Source organism: Primulina huaijiensis, chromosome 18, assembly GCF_012295235.1.
Source record: "Primulina huaijiensis isolate GDHJ02 chromosome 18, ASM1229523v2, whole genome shotgun sequence".
Lineage (NCBI taxonomy): Eukaryota > Viridiplantae > Streptophyta > Magnoliopsida > Lamiales > Gesneriaceae > Primulina > Primulina huaijiensis.
In genome coordinates, this window is record NC_133323.1 from 14,103,620 (window position 1) to 14,121,529 (window position 17,910).

The 17,910-nt window shown below is 33.7% G+C and overlaps 2 protein-coding genes and 3 long non-coding RNA genes across 7 annotated transcripts; 1 reads left to right on the top strand and 4 right to left on the bottom strand.

Moving 5' to 3' along the window:
- Positions 1-3,408: 3,408 nt before the first annotated feature.
- On the bottom strand, positions 3,409-4,305 carry LOC140963950 (uncharacterized). The gene is made up of 4 exons (XM_073423430.1): positions 4,198-4,305; positions 3,852-4,115; positions 3,537-3,653; positions 3,409-3,447 (listed from the first exon to the last, which is right to left on the bottom strand). Exons 1-4 carry the CDS (start codon positions 4,198-4,200, stop codon positions 3,409-3,411), a joined length of 423 nt encoding a protein of 140 aa, XP_073279531.1. The 5' UTR covers positions 4,201-4,305.
- Positions 4,306-4,432: 127 nt separating this feature from the next.
- Positions 4,433-5,917, bottom strand: LOC140964922 (uncharacterized). 2 transcript variants are annotated; one of them, XR_012172934.1, is made up of 5 exons: positions 5,514-5,917; positions 5,284-5,421; positions 5,102-5,193; positions 4,813-5,025; positions 4,433-4,529 (listed from the first exon to the last, which is right to left on the bottom strand). It is a non-coding gene; the product is annotated as an uncharacterized lncRNA (long non-coding RNA). The 2 variants fall into 2 exon arrangements; XR_012172935.1 differs by having other exon boundaries at positions 5,102-5,421.
- An 18-nt stretch (positions 5,918-5,935) lies between these two features.
- LOC140964921 (uncharacterized) lies at positions 5,936-8,487 on the bottom strand. Its single transcript, XR_012172933.1, has 3 exons — positions 7,630-8,487; positions 6,508-7,521; positions 5,936-6,422 (listed from the first exon to the last, which is right to left on the bottom strand). It is a non-coding gene; the product is annotated as an uncharacterized lncRNA (long non-coding RNA).
- Positions 8,488-8,698: 211 nt separating this feature from the next.
- On the bottom strand, positions 8,699-13,258 carry LOC140965071 (uncharacterized). Its single transcript, XR_012172959.1, has 3 exons — positions 12,896-13,258; positions 10,006-10,069; positions 8,699-9,269 (listed from the first exon to the last, which is right to left on the bottom strand). It is a non-coding gene; the product is annotated as an uncharacterized lncRNA (long non-coding RNA).
- Positions 13,259-13,907: 649 nt separating this feature from the next.
- LOC140963714 (UDP-glycosyltransferase 86A1-like) lies at positions 13,908-17,490 on the top strand. Of its 2 annotated transcripts, none has more exons than XM_073423094.1 (2): positions 13,908-14,524; positions 16,503-17,490. In XM_073423094.1, exons 1-2 carry the CDS (start codon positions 13,999-14,001, stop codon positions 17,381-17,383), a joined length of 1,407 nt encoding a protein of 468 aa, XP_073279195.1. In that variant the 5' UTR covers positions 13,908-13,998; the 3' UTR covers positions 17,384-17,490. The 2 variants fall into 2 exon arrangements, with proteins under 2 accessions (XP_073279195.1, XP_073279194.1); XM_073423093.1 differs by having other exon boundaries at positions 13,910-14,524; positions 16,494-17,490.
- The last annotated feature ends 420 nt before the right edge of the window (positions 17,491-17,910 follow it).

The window sequence follows — 17,910 nt, forward strand, 5'->3', positions numbered from 1 at the left end:
CTATAATCTCTTAAAAATCACTCAGAAGCATAAACAAAAAGTAGTAAAAATCTTTAACATAAATCATAATCGTAAATGCGGAAAGCTAGAAGCGCTGGTCTTCGGGTCATGTGCACCTTCAGTCCAGTCAGGTCAACCATCAAGACCTCCCATAACATTTTTATCATAAACACCTGCATCAATCACACCTAGTGAGTCTAAAGACTCAACATGTCATATTCTTGATAACAAGTATTACGTATAAAACCACACGCAACAGTGAAAAATACTTATACTTAAAATATTGTTTTCATGAAGATGCATAAACTTCAAACATGAACATTTTCGTAAAACCTTTTTTATGATGCATAAAAACATTTTCATAATGACGTATCAACTTTAAACATAAACATTTTCATGACATGCATAACATAAACCTTAACCTTTTCCTTTTCCTCAAAACATGACATAAAACTTTTTATCATGATCATAAACATTTTCCTTTTCTTTTGTTGAATTCAGATCGTTAAGTGTGACTTTCCTCATCATGATCATAAGAGTCGATGGATCCATCTACATGTAGCCACAGTACTGGGTGACGGGAGACACTAGCAACACTCTCACCCATCAACTGGGCCCTGACCTATCATTATTCGAATAGAAATACGATCGTCGGGGTTCCCTTTAGGGCCTTTTCCCATAAATGGGCTCTCTCTGGAGCCTTTTCCCCTCACGATATTCTCATTCTTCCCGTTACCACAAATCCGTTACCACATAACCGTTACCACATATTCGCAATGATGGAAACACGATCGTCGGGCTCCTACTGGAACCATAACCATCACGACATCTCCAACATTATCGAATTAGTCACAATTACTTCACTTCCTTCAACATTTATATTCTCATCACTTTATAAAAAAATCATGCATAACATAACATTTTGTTTTTGAAACCAAGCATGCAACATGTTTTTTAAATGTCTTCTTTAAATCATAAAAATCCCTTAGACAATTAAAAATCATAATTTAATCATGAACATTTCATAAACATTTAAAAATAATCATAATATCATAAAAATATCATTTAGGGAACTGCCATGACGTTTACTAATTTTTAGGTGTAAAAAGACCGTTTTACCCCTGGACTCGACATTTTTCGATTTTGACTTTTTTCTTGATTTCATGACTCTAACACGTCCCAAATAATTATTTAAGTTACATGAATTTTTCCATAATTTTATTTAGCTTAAATATTAGATTTTTTCATTTATTATTTAAATATAACATATTAATGCGTTTTAATCCGNTGGACTCGACATTTTTCGATTTTGACTTTTTTCTTGATTTCATGACTCTAACACGTCCCAAATAATTATTTAAGTTACATGAATTTTTCCATAATTTTATTTAGCTTAAATATTAGATTTTTTCATTTATTATTTAAATATAACATATTAATGCGTTTTAATCCGGAATTAAACCAAACCTTAATATAAAATTTCCAAATTAAAAACTTAGACTTATAGTAATTATTTAAGCTTAACCCTAATTTTCCATAATTTTATAAGGCTTAACTAGACTTTTCGATTAACTCGTTAATTAGCGTTTCGTGCGGCGATTAAATCCCGATTAAATCCAAAACTCGTTATTTTGATCCCAAATTTTTAACATAACATTTTTATGATTTAATCTACCCTTCCAAGTCGTGAGCCACACCCGTGGACCCATGGTTCCATTTTTAGTTCTTAAATTTTTGTTTTTTATTCCCTACCGAACACACCGAGCCATCTCTCAATTTACTCGAGCCACGCCCGAGCCAACTCGAGCCAAAACCTAGCCAGCCAACCTAGGGACCCTACTGACAAAGCCCAGCCCAAAAAATCAGCCCTGGCCCGCTCCCAAAACCTGCTGAACTTGAGCTAATATTCTGCATGTGTGCGTGTGTTAGTGTCCTAAGTGTATTAGGTTTCCTAGCTGCCTAGGACTCATAAAGACACTTAACCACTGACCACCCATGACCCTCACTGACCATAGACCAGTCCCAGGCCCGAGCCTAGACCAACCCAGCCCCTTGAACTCGCGCCTGAAGCATTGCACCAGGTTTCATGCAGCTTGGCCGAGAATCACACCCTTGGCTTGCACTCTTGGTTTCTGTTGCTAGCCACCCAACCATCGAGCCACCCCTTGAACCAGCCCTACAAGCACTCTCCTAGGACCCTAACCACTTATCCTAGCCCAGCCCAAGCCCTCTGGCCTAGCCCCTTAGCCATCTGCACACGGCATACACCAGCGCCTCCCTTGATACCTCTCTCGGGTGGGAGTCCTAGCCTTCCCTAGCCCCTGACTTGGGTCCTAGCGTGGCTAGGACTCTACCCCTGACCCATAACGGACCCTAACCATGCCCTGGTCCCAACCAAACCCAAGCCCAGCCACCATCCCATAAAACCGAACCCCTCCTCCCCACCAAGACAGCAACTTGCTACCAGCTTCGTATTTCATGTTGTGCAGCCGACAGGTGGGGTTATAATGACTCTAACTCGTGTAAAACATGTTTGTTCCCTTCTTAATTCATGGCAGCCCCTTTTTGGTACATAAAAATCATGTTTTGGTTCACATATCATGCTCTAAAAAAATTGATGCAAAACGAAAATATAACAAAGTGCAACTTCTTTTTCATTCAAAACATAATTAAATAAATACTATAGTGTGATGGATGAGTAAAAGGCGAATTATGGCGTGCCTTTGCGTTATATACGCACGAAAATCCGTTGACGATGACGAAGAACGGGGCAAGACCTTTGGCTTTGAATTTCCCTTGAGCTTCTCGATTTTCTCCTTGAGTTTTGATGTGTGTGTGTCGTGTATAATTTGAAGAGTTTGGGGTAAAAGAAAATCAGAAAGTGGCGTGAAGAATTGTGGTTTGGGGAGGGTTTTTAATATATTTTATAGTTAATTAATTACTAATTAGGCTTTAGGCCTATTAAGCCAACAATTAGGCCCATTAGTCTTAATTAGTATTTAATTAAAATATAAAAATAGTTTTGGTAAAAATATGTTTGTGAGTTTAATAGTCGGGTTGCTAAAAAGTTCGTATTTTTGTTGAAAAACCAACACCGATAAAATTTACGTCCCGGCGTATAAAATCACCTCAAAACCCCATATTTTCAAAAATACTAAAAAGCAACACTCATATTTTAAATAATTAAAAACAATTATTTAATAAAAACATTTTACGTTTTTCAGCCTTCGGTCCCCTTTCCTCGATCGTCACTTGAATATTCCTTAAAATACAATTTTATTGCAACCATGTTGAAAAATATATTTTAAACATGAAAGTATGCACAACATAATTAATTCATGTAATTAAACATTTAATTAAAATACAAGAGAATTTAATAATTCAAATGCATGTGGTTCGCGTGCACCTTTAAATTTTCGGGGCGTTACACACATTCTTTAAATTTGACTGCATATAAACCATACAAAGTATTAATTATGTCATATCTATTTTATAACAAATGTGGTTTAAATAACACAAACTTTTAAGATAGTTACCTGAGATGCAACTTGATGTTGGTTCACATTATCAGCATTACCACTTTTTTTGGGACGATTGATATCACAGCCGCTGCCAATATCATTCCCAATCCCAATACTGCCACCACAACCAACCTACATATTGAGATAAATCAAAAAATATGTCAAACAACAAATCTCCAATGTAAGAAGACAATACACAAATTATTATGACCACATCAACCAAATTAAACATAATACAAATTATTATGACCACATCAACGACATCACTAAACAAGAATTCTCAACCGCATCAATACAAATTATTTTATCTAATGTCGTTTAGTTACTAACCTGTTCTTGCTCATTTTGTTGCCTCATATTTTGGAAAACAATTAACCTCATTTGTTGCACTTCTTGTTGAAGGTTGTGCATCATACTTTTAAGTTGTTTAATAGTTCCATTTTGTTGCAAAGATACTCCAACTTTTGAAGGTATAACTCCAAAGCCCATTCCACGCACTCTACCTCGAATTTCCTTCTCAAATACAAGGCTAATTGCATCCTCAGCAATGTTAGTAGTGTTTTGAGAATCAGGTGCACATTCTTCTATTTCTTTCTGCAAATAACAAACAAATAATTTTCTAGAAAATAATGAATTTAAGTTTACCAGTTTTTTCTGAAAGAAAAAATTTTATTACCATTTTTTTTCCAACAACTTCACCACTAGGTTGTCCATTTTTCTTCTTATGGCCTTCCACCTATACTTTTGTTCTTGTAATTGGTATATCAGCAGAACTTGTTTTCTCTTGCAGTATTAGGCATATAGAAATATATGAAAAATCCATTAGGAACATAATTCAAAAAATATATCATTACAATTAAAAAAAGAAAACTTTGAAAAAAACTTTTCATAAGGTTTTTCAAATAATAAAATTACCATAATGTGAGTCAAACGGGCATAACCTCTCCTGCTCATTGAGTGGTTGTATCTTTGCTTTCCCCTCATTGCCTTAAATTTTTCACTCTTTTCCTGGAAAGAAAAAAACATATAACATATTCATATATAATTGATTAGTCACATGATTACTAAAAAACACAGTTGTGCTTCACCACTTCTGATTTGTGAATTTATTTGCTGGGAAGCTATCCACCAACTAAATAAAAAATGATAATTGGACTAAGAATTTTGTAACATCAGGTCAAGAACAACAGAAAAAAATCAGTGTGTAACTAAATTAATGAACAATACAAACTGTCACAAACAACAATAAACAACAGCACAAAAAAATCCATAACAATGAATTGATACTTACTTGAAATGGTGGTGATAGCGTCTTCTTTACGAACAAGTCTCATTGGTTTTGATCCATAAATTCGGGCTTCAAAAGACAAAGATCTCGTGAAGCCACTCGACTATCATCAACTTCTCGTATAAGTATTTGGAGTTTGGACTTTCTATCATGCCACAATTTACCTAACTTTTGAAAGATTGAATGTTTCTCCCACTCTTCAACTTTATAGTTCAACTACACATTAAGAAGCATAAAAAAGTTTCTACATTTTGTTATAAAATAGGAATAAAAATACAATGATAAGCATTACCTGAAGACAACGCCACATCTTATTCTTCATTTCCTCATATAAGTCCTTCCATCGACCTAATGTGTATGGCACAAATTCTTTTACCATGCAACCTAGAAAAGTGGCATACTTGACCGAATTATCTCCAATTTCCTGTCCAAACTCATTATGTTCCAGATCTTTGGGTTGTTGTTGGCACTAACCAAATTAAACTTTGATGGACCTCGTCCTTTTTTCTTATTAGTTTTGGCATCATCAATTATCTCTTTATCATGCAAATATTCCGATGAATTAGGTGGAGTGTTGGAGTCCACTCTCGATACCTTATTAGCTATATTTTCCTACAAAATAGCACAAAGATATATTATCATGTAAAAATAAGACTTTATTAAAATTAAAATAAACCAAAATTAACAAAATAACAAAACATCACCTGAACTTCATCAACAGATACCTTGCTTCGTTTTTGGCCCAATCTGCTTATTTTTTAATGTTGTATATGAAGATATAGTCAAACATGTAATATAACATGATAATTCAGTGAAAATAAAAAGAAAATAGACAAATATATTGCAACAGTAAATAAAGTGCAATGGAACCTTTTAAATTAACTATAAAATCTACAACCAAAATTTTCAATCACGAATCAGCCACGTCAATTCCCTCACACTCATTTCTGGCACACGGTTCTTTCTCGGTAATGTTAATCTCAAGTGTGGACACATCAAGAGGTGTGGATGATGTATAGGCTTCCTCTTCAAGCAAATTCAAGTTATGCAAACCCCGAGGCGGCGCTTTCAGCAACACATACCAGTTTGATTCGTCATTGTCTCTAGAATAGAATACTTGTGATCCTAAAATCAAAGGATCGCCTTCAAAAGTTCTTAGACCTTGGTGTAAGTTGACCAGTGTAAAACCTTCTTCCATTTTGATTCCATTTTCATGTTTTGCCCAATCACACCTAAAAACGGGAACTATGAAAGAATAGTAATCTAGTAAAACAATATCTCGTATAACTCCATAGTATAATACTCTTCCAACAGTATGTGAATAATCATTCGCACTAGACTGACAAACAGTATCTGCTTCAATCGAAACAACACTATCTTGTGTCGACCTTTCAACATCAATTGTGTAGAATCGATATCCATTTATAATATAACCCATATAAGATATAATATGCTTCCTTGGACCATGTGCTAGCCATTGAATTCTGTCTGATGAGTTATCGCAAACATGTTTTGATAACCATTGAGCAAATGTTTCCATGTGTCGCTTCTGTAACAATGTTTCATTAATTAAGAAACGACGATCTGTTTGTTTAAGCTCCTCAATGTGCATCCTATTTAAAATCATTAAAGGGTGATTATTAGAATATATGAATTATGTAATAGACAAAGGCTAATATTGTAATTAACTATACTCACTGTAAGTAAGGCTCAACTTCAGCGGTATTGAACAACACATATCGATGTGCAGCTTGCAACACATGGTCTTCTAAAATTTTTTCTTTTCCTTGAGAAATTGGGCGACCTTCCACTAATCCATTCTCCAAATCCTGATTCCGATTAGAACGGATACCAATGCTAGCCGCTTTTTCTATATAATCACTACAAAATCGCATTCGTTCTTCTGCAAGGTAACACTCAGCTATGCAACCCTCTGGCCTTGCTCGGTTCTTCACATACTCTTTAAGTGTTTTCATAAATCTAAATAACAAAACAAATTTCACATGAAAGTAGTGTTTGTAGCAAATTTAAATTATTTGTATAACATAATATTGGTCTAAAAATAATTTAATATCTATTATCTTTCAAATGGATACATCCAACGGAATTGGACAGGCCCACACAAGCGAGCCTTCCTTGCTAAATGAATTGTCAAATGAACCAAGATAGTGAAAAAAGCGGGTGGAAAGTACCTTTCCAACATGCATAGAGTTTCAGCAATTTTCTCCTCGAGTTGCTCTAAAAGGTTCCTGTCTAACACTCTTTGACATAATTCATTGTAAAATGCACACAACAGAAATAGAGCACTACGTTGACCTTTAGCTAAAAGATTTCTCAATGCTACTGATAGCAATTGTTGCATTAGAACATGACAATCATGAGATTTTAGCCCAATAAGCTTATGATCTTCTAAAGAACACAGTTACCAATATTTGAGCTATAGCCATCGGGTAACTTTATTTTCTTCAATCTAGAGCAAAATACATTCATCTCTTTTTTAGACAATGTGTAAGGTGCAGCAGGCAAGTGATACATATTTTCACCTTTCTCTTGAGGATGTAATTCTTTTCTAATGTTTAAGTGCATCAAATCTTTGCAAGCATTCACACCAACTTTGGATTTTTTCTTCACATTTAACAAAGTGCCTATGATATTTTCGCAGACATTCTTTTCAATATGCATCACATCTAAGTTATGACGTAGCAGCAGTCCCTGCATGTAACCATTAACACATTTCATAGTATTGGTTTAGGATTCATAAAAATTTACGGAAAAAAACAAATTTATAAAACTTGATGAATAGTGTGCAAAATAACTCACACTCCAGTATGGCAAACTGAAAAAAATTGACTTTTTCCACATTTGATCTTATTTTTGTACATTTTTTGAACTATCATGCGTCTTTCTCTTTCTCTTTGCATTATTGATATCCTTACTCCTTTTCTTTTTTCCCCAGTCATTTTCAATGACTTTTACCTCATTGAGAATTTCTAAACCAGTCAAAGGCCTCGGTTTTCCTTTTATCTCTTTTTTCCCATTAAACCATTTCTTTTTCTCACGAAATAGATGATCAGGTGCAAGAAATCATCGGTGACCTAAGTATGAAAACTTTCTACTGTACTTAAGCCACATAGAACATACGTCTTCACCACATATTGGGCAACCAAATTTCCCTTTTGTGGCACATCCAGCTAGGTTTCAATAAGCTGGAAAATCATTGATTGTCCACATCAATATAGCCTTCGGATTGAACATTGACTTGCTAAATGCATCAAATGCCTCCACACCTATGTCCCACAACTTCTTCAAATCCTCCACAAGAGGTTCCATGTACACATCTATATCATTTCCCGGTTGCTTTGGACCTGGTATTAGTAATGTTAACATAAGATTTTCCTTCGACATGCACTTCACTGGAGGAAGATTGTAATTGACCAAGATAACCGGCCAACAACTATATCTGGAACTAAGGTCACCAAAAGGATTGAATCCATCTGTTGCAAGACCAAGACGAAGATTTCTAGGATCTGATGCAAAAGCAGGACACTTGTGAATTATTGTATCCCAAGCTACTGAATCAACTGGACGACGCATCATATGATCTTGACTTTTGTGATTGGAGTTCCAAATCAAATCTTCAGCCATTTCTTCTGATTTAAACATACTTTTAAATCTTGGTATCAAAGGAAAATACCTTAGCACTTTTTCAGGAACTCTTTTACGAACTTTGAAGGTAACTTTGTCCACCATCCATCTTTAGGAACCGCACTTTGGACATGAGTCTAATTCTTTGAGCTCCTTTCTAAATAAACAACAATCGTTTGGGCAAGCATGAATCTTCTCATATCCCAAATCAAATTGTTTCAACAACCTTTTCATTGTTGTGGAAGTGTGGTTTTTTCTGGAAGCATGTCACCTAAGATCTTAAGGAGCTCATTGAAACTACTGTAAGTGTGACCATTGGTAGACTTGTAATTGTATAATGTGACAGATGCTGCCAACTTTGTATAAGTCATACATCCAGGGAAGAGAGGAGTTTCTGCATCTTCTAATAAATTAGCAAACTCATAATCTCTTGTGTCAGACGTATTGTGTCCAACCTCTTCATCTGAGACAAATACATCCCTATATAAGTGAAATGCCTCTCTAATTTCATCCTCCGCTTCTTGAACTCCTCCTAAACTACCTTCACCTTCAAATTGTGGGGTATCAGTTTCACCATGGAAGAACCAAATCGTGTAAGAAGGGTCGAACCCCTTGATAATTAAGTGCTCATACACTTTGTCAAATGTCACATACTTCTTATTTTTACAACGTATGAAAGGACATAATATTACGTCACGTGTTTTGGCGTAGTCCTTGGCTTGTGCAAGAAATTTTTGAACCCCTTCTTCATACTCGGGTACAAGTCTTGAAGGCAAATGAATCCATTCTTTATCCATTTCGTAAATGACCCAAACCTGGATCCTTGTATATTTAATCAGAAGGCCATAATTGATGATTGATAAAAATAATTAAGTCATGTTTCGTAAATAAAAGTTTGGGAATTTTAGTATAGGAATGTTAATGAATTGTTTGTATTATTTACTTACTGATAAACCAAAAAAAACTTATGTTCTCAATTTACAAAAAAATTACACTTTTGCTTAATAAAAAAATATTATAAAAACCAATTTTTAGTAGATTTGATTCATTATCTGTATAAAAAAAATCATTTTAAAAAGCTTAATTTTATTTTATTTAAATATTAGTTTTTACCATCCCAAACTCATTAACGTCTTTAAATACATATAATTTCCTAAATAATTTGTTTGTATTATTTACTTACTGAGAAATCATTAAGTTGAAATAATTTGTTTGTATTATTTACTTACTTCTTTTTTATTTGTCTTTATTTTTTTTTTACGATAAGAAAAATAAATTCTTTCAATAACATGCATCATTAATTGGCCCTTAGGAGGTGGAGGCAGGGGATGGGAAGTGTGTGCTTTTATGATTAAGAAATCTATTTTTTTCAACTTCATGAACTTATGTACAAAAGAATGCACCCAATTTTCACAGTAATACCAAATATAAGAATCTAATGTTGTCCCAAAATATTTTTTCTCTTTTACTATAATAAATTTCAGTTACACCACAAAAGTTAATTAAATAATCATAAATCAGCGAAAAATACGCAATAAAAACGAATGGAACATGTGTTTCTGGGTGAGCAGCTTGTTCCCGTTGATCTTATGCGCTGCCACGAGTTGAAATAGAACTGTAATGCAAGCAAACAAAGCAATTGATTGAAAAGCCATAATTTTTGTGTCACTTGAGAAAAAAAAGAAGAGAAACACACAAATTAAGGGATGCTTAAGAAATTTGTTTATGCACAATATCCCCACATCCACGAGCAACACATCCACAACGTATCTTCAATAAACAAACGAAAATATCATAAAATGCAGTCAAGACAAGTAGTTCATATCAGCTGCATGCAAGTCATAAACTAAATGTATGGTTCATATCTCTTTGCTGCCTTCAATGTATTGTATTCTTTGACCTGTATTTATATATCTTGGAAACCTCTTCCCTGGACCACAGATCTTAGCAAAATTTCTTATTTTCCCCAGCTTACCGAAATTACTGTTTCTCTTGTTATAGTAGATGTCCTGTAAGCCAACTGTTGGCTGGGAAATTTATTGACTCAAGTGTAATAAACAATCTTTATTTTAATATAATTTACCTTTTAATTGTTTCTTTATATTTTATATGTATACCCATGCAAGCAGCATAGATAAAGTCCTTGATTATGCTTTAATGCAAATGAATCGTAATTCGATGTTGAAACTCATTTGTAAACACTGCATATTCTAAATTCGTTCCTAATCGATTCAGCCGCCTAAAACAGGGATAAAGGTCGCTTGAGCTCGAGACTAGCATCTGTGATGTTGTGTACTGCGTTTTTTGGTAAGAGCATAGAGATGTCTAAACATGCAGATGGGTAGTCATATGATGATTATACCGCACAACCCTCCCTCGAACTTTCCAAGTGGTTATCATTCATCGAGAGGATAAGTCCGTGGTTATGATTGTACATCATTAGTCCTTACGACCCGGGACAACACTGAGGCTCTATATGCTAGGGCTGTGCTTTGACTCGTTTACCGGCTTCAGGAGAGTCATCAGGTGGCGAGGTTGGGTGTAGTTGCGACACATATAGGAGCCATTGCATTGTAGTCGGGGATTCACCGCTCACCTACGGGTGTGGATATCCTATGTGGTCTGATGTAATAATAGTGCATGGAATCTCTGGCCAGAGTATGAGATGTACGTTAGAGAAAGAGTTCTCCAATATTACACGCGATGTCATTATTATAGTTATCACATGGTTATCGAATTAATATGCAACCCTCAATGAACCAATGGTTGTAGATTCGATCGGGATATATGAGATGAAGGGACCATACTGTACGTTAATCATAATCGACTGGTTCTTGCAGGCACTATCAGTGATACCTAGGGGATCATGGGGCGATGCTACTAGACGCTCTTACCATGATCCGATGGGTGCAATCAGAAATGAGTTCTGACATTCTTGATCAAGATGTTGATGAAAAGAATGGGGCTAACTAGGGTAAGCTCGAATAAGAATAAATGTTATTATGAATCACAAAGAGTTGTGAACTCACGGCTAGCTGTATCCCTGAACCATTGAGGGTCACACAAGCACTGGATCGTTTGTTCCCATTGAGAGAATAAATTCAAGGAGTTGAATTTATATTATGATATAGTAAATTCAATGAGTTGAATTTATGATAATTAAATTTTGAGAAAATAAATTCAAGGAGTTGAATTTATGAGATAGTAAATTCAAGAAGTTGAATTTATGAAATATGGAGAGAATAAATTCAAAGGGTTGAATTTATAAAATTTGATAATTTAATTTATTAAACTCAAAAGTTGAGTTTATTAAATATTAAATTTTGGAGGTGATAAAATTCAAAGGAGTTGAATTTATAATTTAAATAATAAATTCAAATGTTGAATTTATAATAGATTTAATTTATTAAACTCAAAAGTTGAGTTTATTAAATATAAATTAAATATTGTGAGAACTATGTTTAAATGGGCTTGTAGGAGTTCAAGTTCAACATACTAAACAATTAAAGTTCTTAATGGACTTAGATTAATTAATTAAACTAGTTGGACTAGTTCAATTAATTAATCAAGCCCATTAATGTTAATTAAGAGGCCCATGAATTATATTATGATAATTAGGTGATGGAGGCTTTATTTAAGTAGAAGACTTAAACCCTAGCCTCCACACTAGCATCATATTTTTCGAAAATTCCCTTCCATCCTCCTCTCNAAACTTCTTCGTAATTTTAACAAACCGTCGGTCTTCTGTGGAGTAAGTTTATCGCTTCAGTCATCATCGGCTCCTTCTACCACCGCCGTCTCATCGTCGAGAATATTTTGTTAGCCCACAACCGGTGTACCTGGACTCCTTCCAAATCTACGATTTCGTCGGTTTGAGTTAAAACCACCTGAACCAGAATATTGGGGGATTTCGAATCGAGATTCTGGAATTTTTGTTGATATGAGGGCTAAGGTAAGCTCATCCTCTTCGTTTGGTTATGATTCATAGTCAATTAGCGTAGTTTCCTTAAAGTAAATCATTTATTTTGTTTTTCTAGTTAATGCTTCTTCTTTTCTTGTTTCGTTTCTTTTTATCAATCTGTCAATACCGATTGTTTCCTTAAGTAACGCGTATATTCAAAGTATCAATTCAATTTCTAGTGATGATGAAGATTTTCGGGCAACTAAGTATTACTTTTTCGTTATGCCTATTTCATGGCAAAGGCAACACCATTTCAGATTTAGATCCACCTTGTGAAGTAATCTCTTTCCATCAGCTGAAAGAAAGATTTCTTAATGCTCGGTAATGGGTTAAGGAGCTACCTTAAGGTGACTAGTGAATGGCCTGTTCCAACTTCCATTGATATCCCAATTTCANTAGAAAAACAAAATAAATGATTTACTTTAAGGAAACTACGCTAATTGACTATGAATCATAACCAAACGAAGAGGATGAGCTTACCTTAGCCCTCATATCAACAAAAATTCCAGAATCTCGATTCGAAATCCCCCAATATTCTGGTTCAGGTGGTTTTAACTCAAACCGACGAAATCGTAGATTTGGAAGGAGTCCAGGTACACCAGTTGTGGGCTAACAAAATATTCTCGACGATGAGACGGCGGTGGTAGAAGGAGCCGACGATGACTGAAGCGATAAACTTACTCCACAGAAGACCGACGGTTTGTTAAAATTACGAAGAAGTTTGTAAAAATTCTGACGATGAAATTGTTAATTTGAATGCAAAGGTTCAAAAATTAGAATTTTAACAGGATTTGGCGATGATGGAAACGATAGAGGAAGGAGGAGGGTTTTGATAGTGAGAAAAAAGAGAGGCGCGTTTATTTGGGGATTTGGCGCCTTCTCATTGTAAAGTACTAATTTTATTGCTAATACTCACAGCATGCATTGTGCACGGTAAATGTAATTTTTTACAGCTTACTAAATGCACGCCGTTGAAACAAAAAGTTTTAACCGCACAGTTTCCGGCACGCCGTTGATAAGTATATTTATAATGTGTTTCTTCTGCACGTCGTGGTTGGTGTAAGGTGCAACCACATTAACGACGTGCTTTAAATTTAAAAATTGCATTAATGGCGTGCTTTTAATGCACGCCGTTAATGTCGTGCCGCAAAAAACCATTTTTCTTGTAGTGAATTAATAGTTGTCGTTCTTGTTTTTTTAGTACATTCAGTGGTTCTCTTCGGTGTCCGCAAATCGGAACTGAAAAATAGATTTTTTATTCTATAGTGTTGGTATAATTTCGATTCATTATAATTCAAACTTAGTTCCATCTATGTATTCGATGGACAAATTTGATCATCTGATATATAAAGGTTACGTTCATAACTAAAAATTTCTTGTATGTACTATGTAAAGCCAGTTAATTGGTTAATTTGAATAAAAACCAAATTTATTCTTCAAAATATAAAAAAGGTAAAAAAAATCGTTAGCCACACACAGATAGAAGACCAATCATTCAATTCTCCAACTAATATATAAATATATATATATATAGACACACACACATATCCCTTGGAAGACAAAGGATCAAGATTAATCCAAAAATGGCGACTGAGAAGATGCAAAAGAGGCCTCATGCCATCATGATCTCTCTTCATTTCCAGGGCCATATCACTCCATTTGTAAATCTTGCTCTCAAGATAGCTTCCAAGGGATTATCTGTCACTTTTGTCCACAACGAATTCGTTCATCACAAGTTATCGAAATCCCACAAAATACACGAATTCAACTTATTTCCTGAGGCATGTGAGTCCGGTCTTGATATACGTTACACGACGATAAGCGATGGTTTTCCTGTCGAATTCGATCGATTTCTGCACAGAGAGGAGTACATGGAATCGATACTGCGAGATTTCCCCGCTCGAGTTGACGAGTTTGTCGGGAAGATGATCGAATCTAATCCGTCCTCGGCCACGTTCTTGGTCGCGGACACTTTGTATTCATGGCCGGCAACCATAGCCGAGAAGTATAATTTGGTGAATGTGTCGTTTTGGACTGAACCAGCTTTGGTGTTTTCTTTGGATTATCACTTGGAGCTTCTCAGACAAAATGGTCATTTTCCATGTAAAGGTACGTTTTTGCCCTCGTCATTATCCTATTATCATCTCGTTCTACGAGTAAAGAGATGTCTACCTAATATATTTCGTTATTAATAAATGTTTGATCCGATTCACATTTAATTTTAATATAATATATAATATTAATATTAATGTTAATGTTACATAACATTTGTTAAAATAAAATAAAATAAAATATTAATTTTTTTATTAATTTAAAATTCTTTCCAAAAAAACGACCCCGATATAAAATGGAAGTGTTTAGTCTAATAAATCAATTGTATTTATATATTATTTTATACTTTATTTTTGTTTTATAATTTAGTCTACCGTCTTATAACATTTACATCCAATTTTTTTTTCCAGTAAGTTTGATTGTTTTTTATTTTAGTCATTTAATTTGTCATAGTTTGATTTTTATACAACTGTCTGAATTTTTTTTTTCTGTTTTTTGCCCAAAGACTAAATTTACTTGATATTGTTTATTTGGACAATGATACTTTCTTACGTGACACGTGACAAAAAAAAATTTTATATTATACATATTAAATATATATAAACAAAAATAACGAGAAATAACAATTTTTTTTTGCTTTATTTTGAAATATTGATTTATTTTGTTTTATCATTTTTTATGAGATGAATTTTAATGTGAGTAATATGAAGTTACATATAAGAAAATTAGTGTAAAATAAATCACATTGGATGGATATGATGATTTATGGTATTAAAAAAAAAGATAAAAAAAACAAAAAAAATTTACTAGATGTGGTATAAAAGTCAAATTTGATGAGTTATAAGGCTAAATTTCAAAACAAACTTACTTATAAGATTAAAATTACAAAACAGGTTCGAATCTAAAAAAAATTCTAAACAATGTTTATTATATGAAATTCAAGTTCATAATAATAGATTAATAATATACAATTTCATTATATTAAAATAAATATTAATCTGCCATCTATGTAGACACGTGCATGATATGAATAATGATTTCAGATCCATTCTTAGTGCGGGACAGAGAGATATTACTTATTATAATTATCGTTATTGTTTTGTTTGGGGAGATGTTTATGATAATCGAGTATTCTGATTTCGTATTAAATTTAAGTTATTGACGGGAGATATTAGTAATAGATGATTTTGAAAATTTTTTATGTATCTTTTACAATATATCTACATATTAGAGGGAAATATTGAATACAATGACAAAATTATATATATTTGCATATCAAATCTTTAGAATAATTTTTTTTTTCAAATTCACAAAAACTTTTATGACACGATCTGATGAGTCAATTTTATGAGATGAAATTACTATTTGAGTCACTATGCAAGAATATTACTTAGGATCGACCATCTCACGTATAAAGATACGTGAAGACCTATTCAAATCACACCAACTTTTTACCCAAAACATCCTCTTAATATACGTTTTCTTCATAAAATAATAAAAACTCGAATGTAATATTTGATATTGCACTTTTCAACTAAAGATTTAGAATAATTAAAATCTTACTTATATTTAAACTTAATCTGCATACACCATAGTGTACGAAGGGATATTCCTATAATTAAAGAGTTAACATAAGAGCACACTCTGATTGGTAAAATAAGTTTGAAATTATTTACAAAGGTCAATGTGTATGTGTACTTTATTTTTCCAAACTGAGATTTTAATTATTATTATGGCTGTCTTTTTGTACAATTACAAATGCTCTACATAAATTTAATGAAAAACTCAAACGTTTTTGGTCCACTATATATGTTATTAAAGAACAATTTTAGTATGTTAGCTTAGTTTTCTTTGAAATTTTAATCAATTTTTAATGTGTAGTGTCAGTATTAACACTTCCACAAAGAAATTACTAAAATAATTATAAATTGAAACATATAAGATTAAAACGGAAATATGATTAAGGCAAACATATTGGACATTTATTGCAATTTGATCCCCTTGATCTAATTGTTAATTCTGTCAGATAATATAGAGGAAGAAATAAATTACATACCTGGAATTGAATCAATCAACACTAGGGACTTGATGCCATATCTAAAAGAAGCAGAAATGGCCACCATTTCGCCCAAAATTGTCATCAACTCATTTCGAGAAGTAAAGAAGGCAGATTTCATTTTGCACAACACAATCTACGAACTTGAACCAGCCACATTATCAGCTCTAAACAAAAACCAGCCAAATTACGCGATCGGACCCATAAGTTTCTCCCAAAATCTTGCCAAAGCCAATCCCGCTACGAACTTGAGTTTGTGGCCTGAATCAGACTGCACCAAATGGCTCAGCTCTAAGCCTCCAGGCTCGGTTTTATACATCTCATTCGGCAGCCTGGTTGAGGTTAGTGAACTGGTAATTCAAGAAATAGCTCACGGCATTTTACTCAGTGAAGTAAATTTTATATGGGCTGTTCGAGGGGGGATGACAAATGCTTTGCCACATGGATTTGAGGATAAAATGAAGGATAAAGGGCTCATTGTTCCATGGTGTAATCAAATCCATGTCCTTTCGAATCCACGCATTGGAGGGTTCTTGACGCATTGTGGTTGGAATTCGATCCAGGAAAGTATATGGTGTCGGGTTCCGATGATTTGTTATCCATTATCGTATGATCAACCTACAAATAGGAAATTGGTGGTTGATGTTTGGAAGATTGGGATTAACCTTAGTGATGGGGTGCCAATAAATCGAGCGGGTATAGCAGAGAACGTAAAAAAATTTATGAGTGCGTCTACTTCGAAGGGCTTGAGGATGGAGGCAAGAAAAATGAAAGACATTTTGCGGAATGCAATTGAAAATGGTGGATCTTCAGATATAAATTTTGACCATTTTATTAAGGATTTGAAAGCCAAGCTGTAAGAAATTTATTTGTGTTTAAACGTAATAACCTAATAAAATTTTACCCAATGCGGAAAAATGAATCGAATATTACCTCCAACAATTGAATATGAAGAATATTTTGAACACGTCATGGAATTTTTTCCGGTTGTTTGAGAATTTTCTAAGCACTCCAAACTTCACGATCGATGGTGTTGTATAACTTTTGGTGTGTATGCTTAGGTACCTTAAACGTCACTATTTATAGAAAACTTGTACCATCATCGAATAAGTTTAAATTTAAATTGTGACTTATCATGATGAAATATTTTGAATTTCAAAATATGATAACATTATCAAGATAATCAAAATATGATCAAGATAATTTATCAACATATAATTTTACAGATCTAAATCTTTACAAATATATGACTAGTAGATAACATAGCTTGTGCATAATTAGATCTTTTAATTATCACCATAAGTGCCACTTAATATATAAAATTTTATAACTTAATAAATCTTTTCCAACATTCAGCCACTTGACTAACATACATCTCTTCATTACC

What these genes read in the sequence shown, in the direction of transcription:
- LOC140963950 (XM_073423430.1), bottom strand. An exon ending in AACAAAATGAGCAAGAACAG is followed by an intron (nt 3,654 to 3,851) that starts GTTAGTAACTAA and finishes CTCAATATGTAG; the next exon opens with GTTGGTTGTGGTGGCAGTAT. An exon ending in AACATCAAGTTGCATCTCAG is followed by an intron (nt 3,448 to 3,536) that starts GTAACTATCTTA and finishes GTTTATATGCAG; the next exon opens with TCAAATTTAAAGAATGTGTG.
- LOC140963714 (XM_073423093.1), top strand. Translation starts at nt 13,999, where the DNA reads ATGGCGACTGAGAAGATGCAAAAGAGGCCTCATGCCATCATGATCTCT. An exon ending in TGGTCATTTTCCATGTAAAG is followed by an intron (nt 14,525 to 16,493) that starts GTACGTTTTTGC and finishes TAATTCTGTCAG; the next exon opens with ATAATATAGAGGAAGAAATA.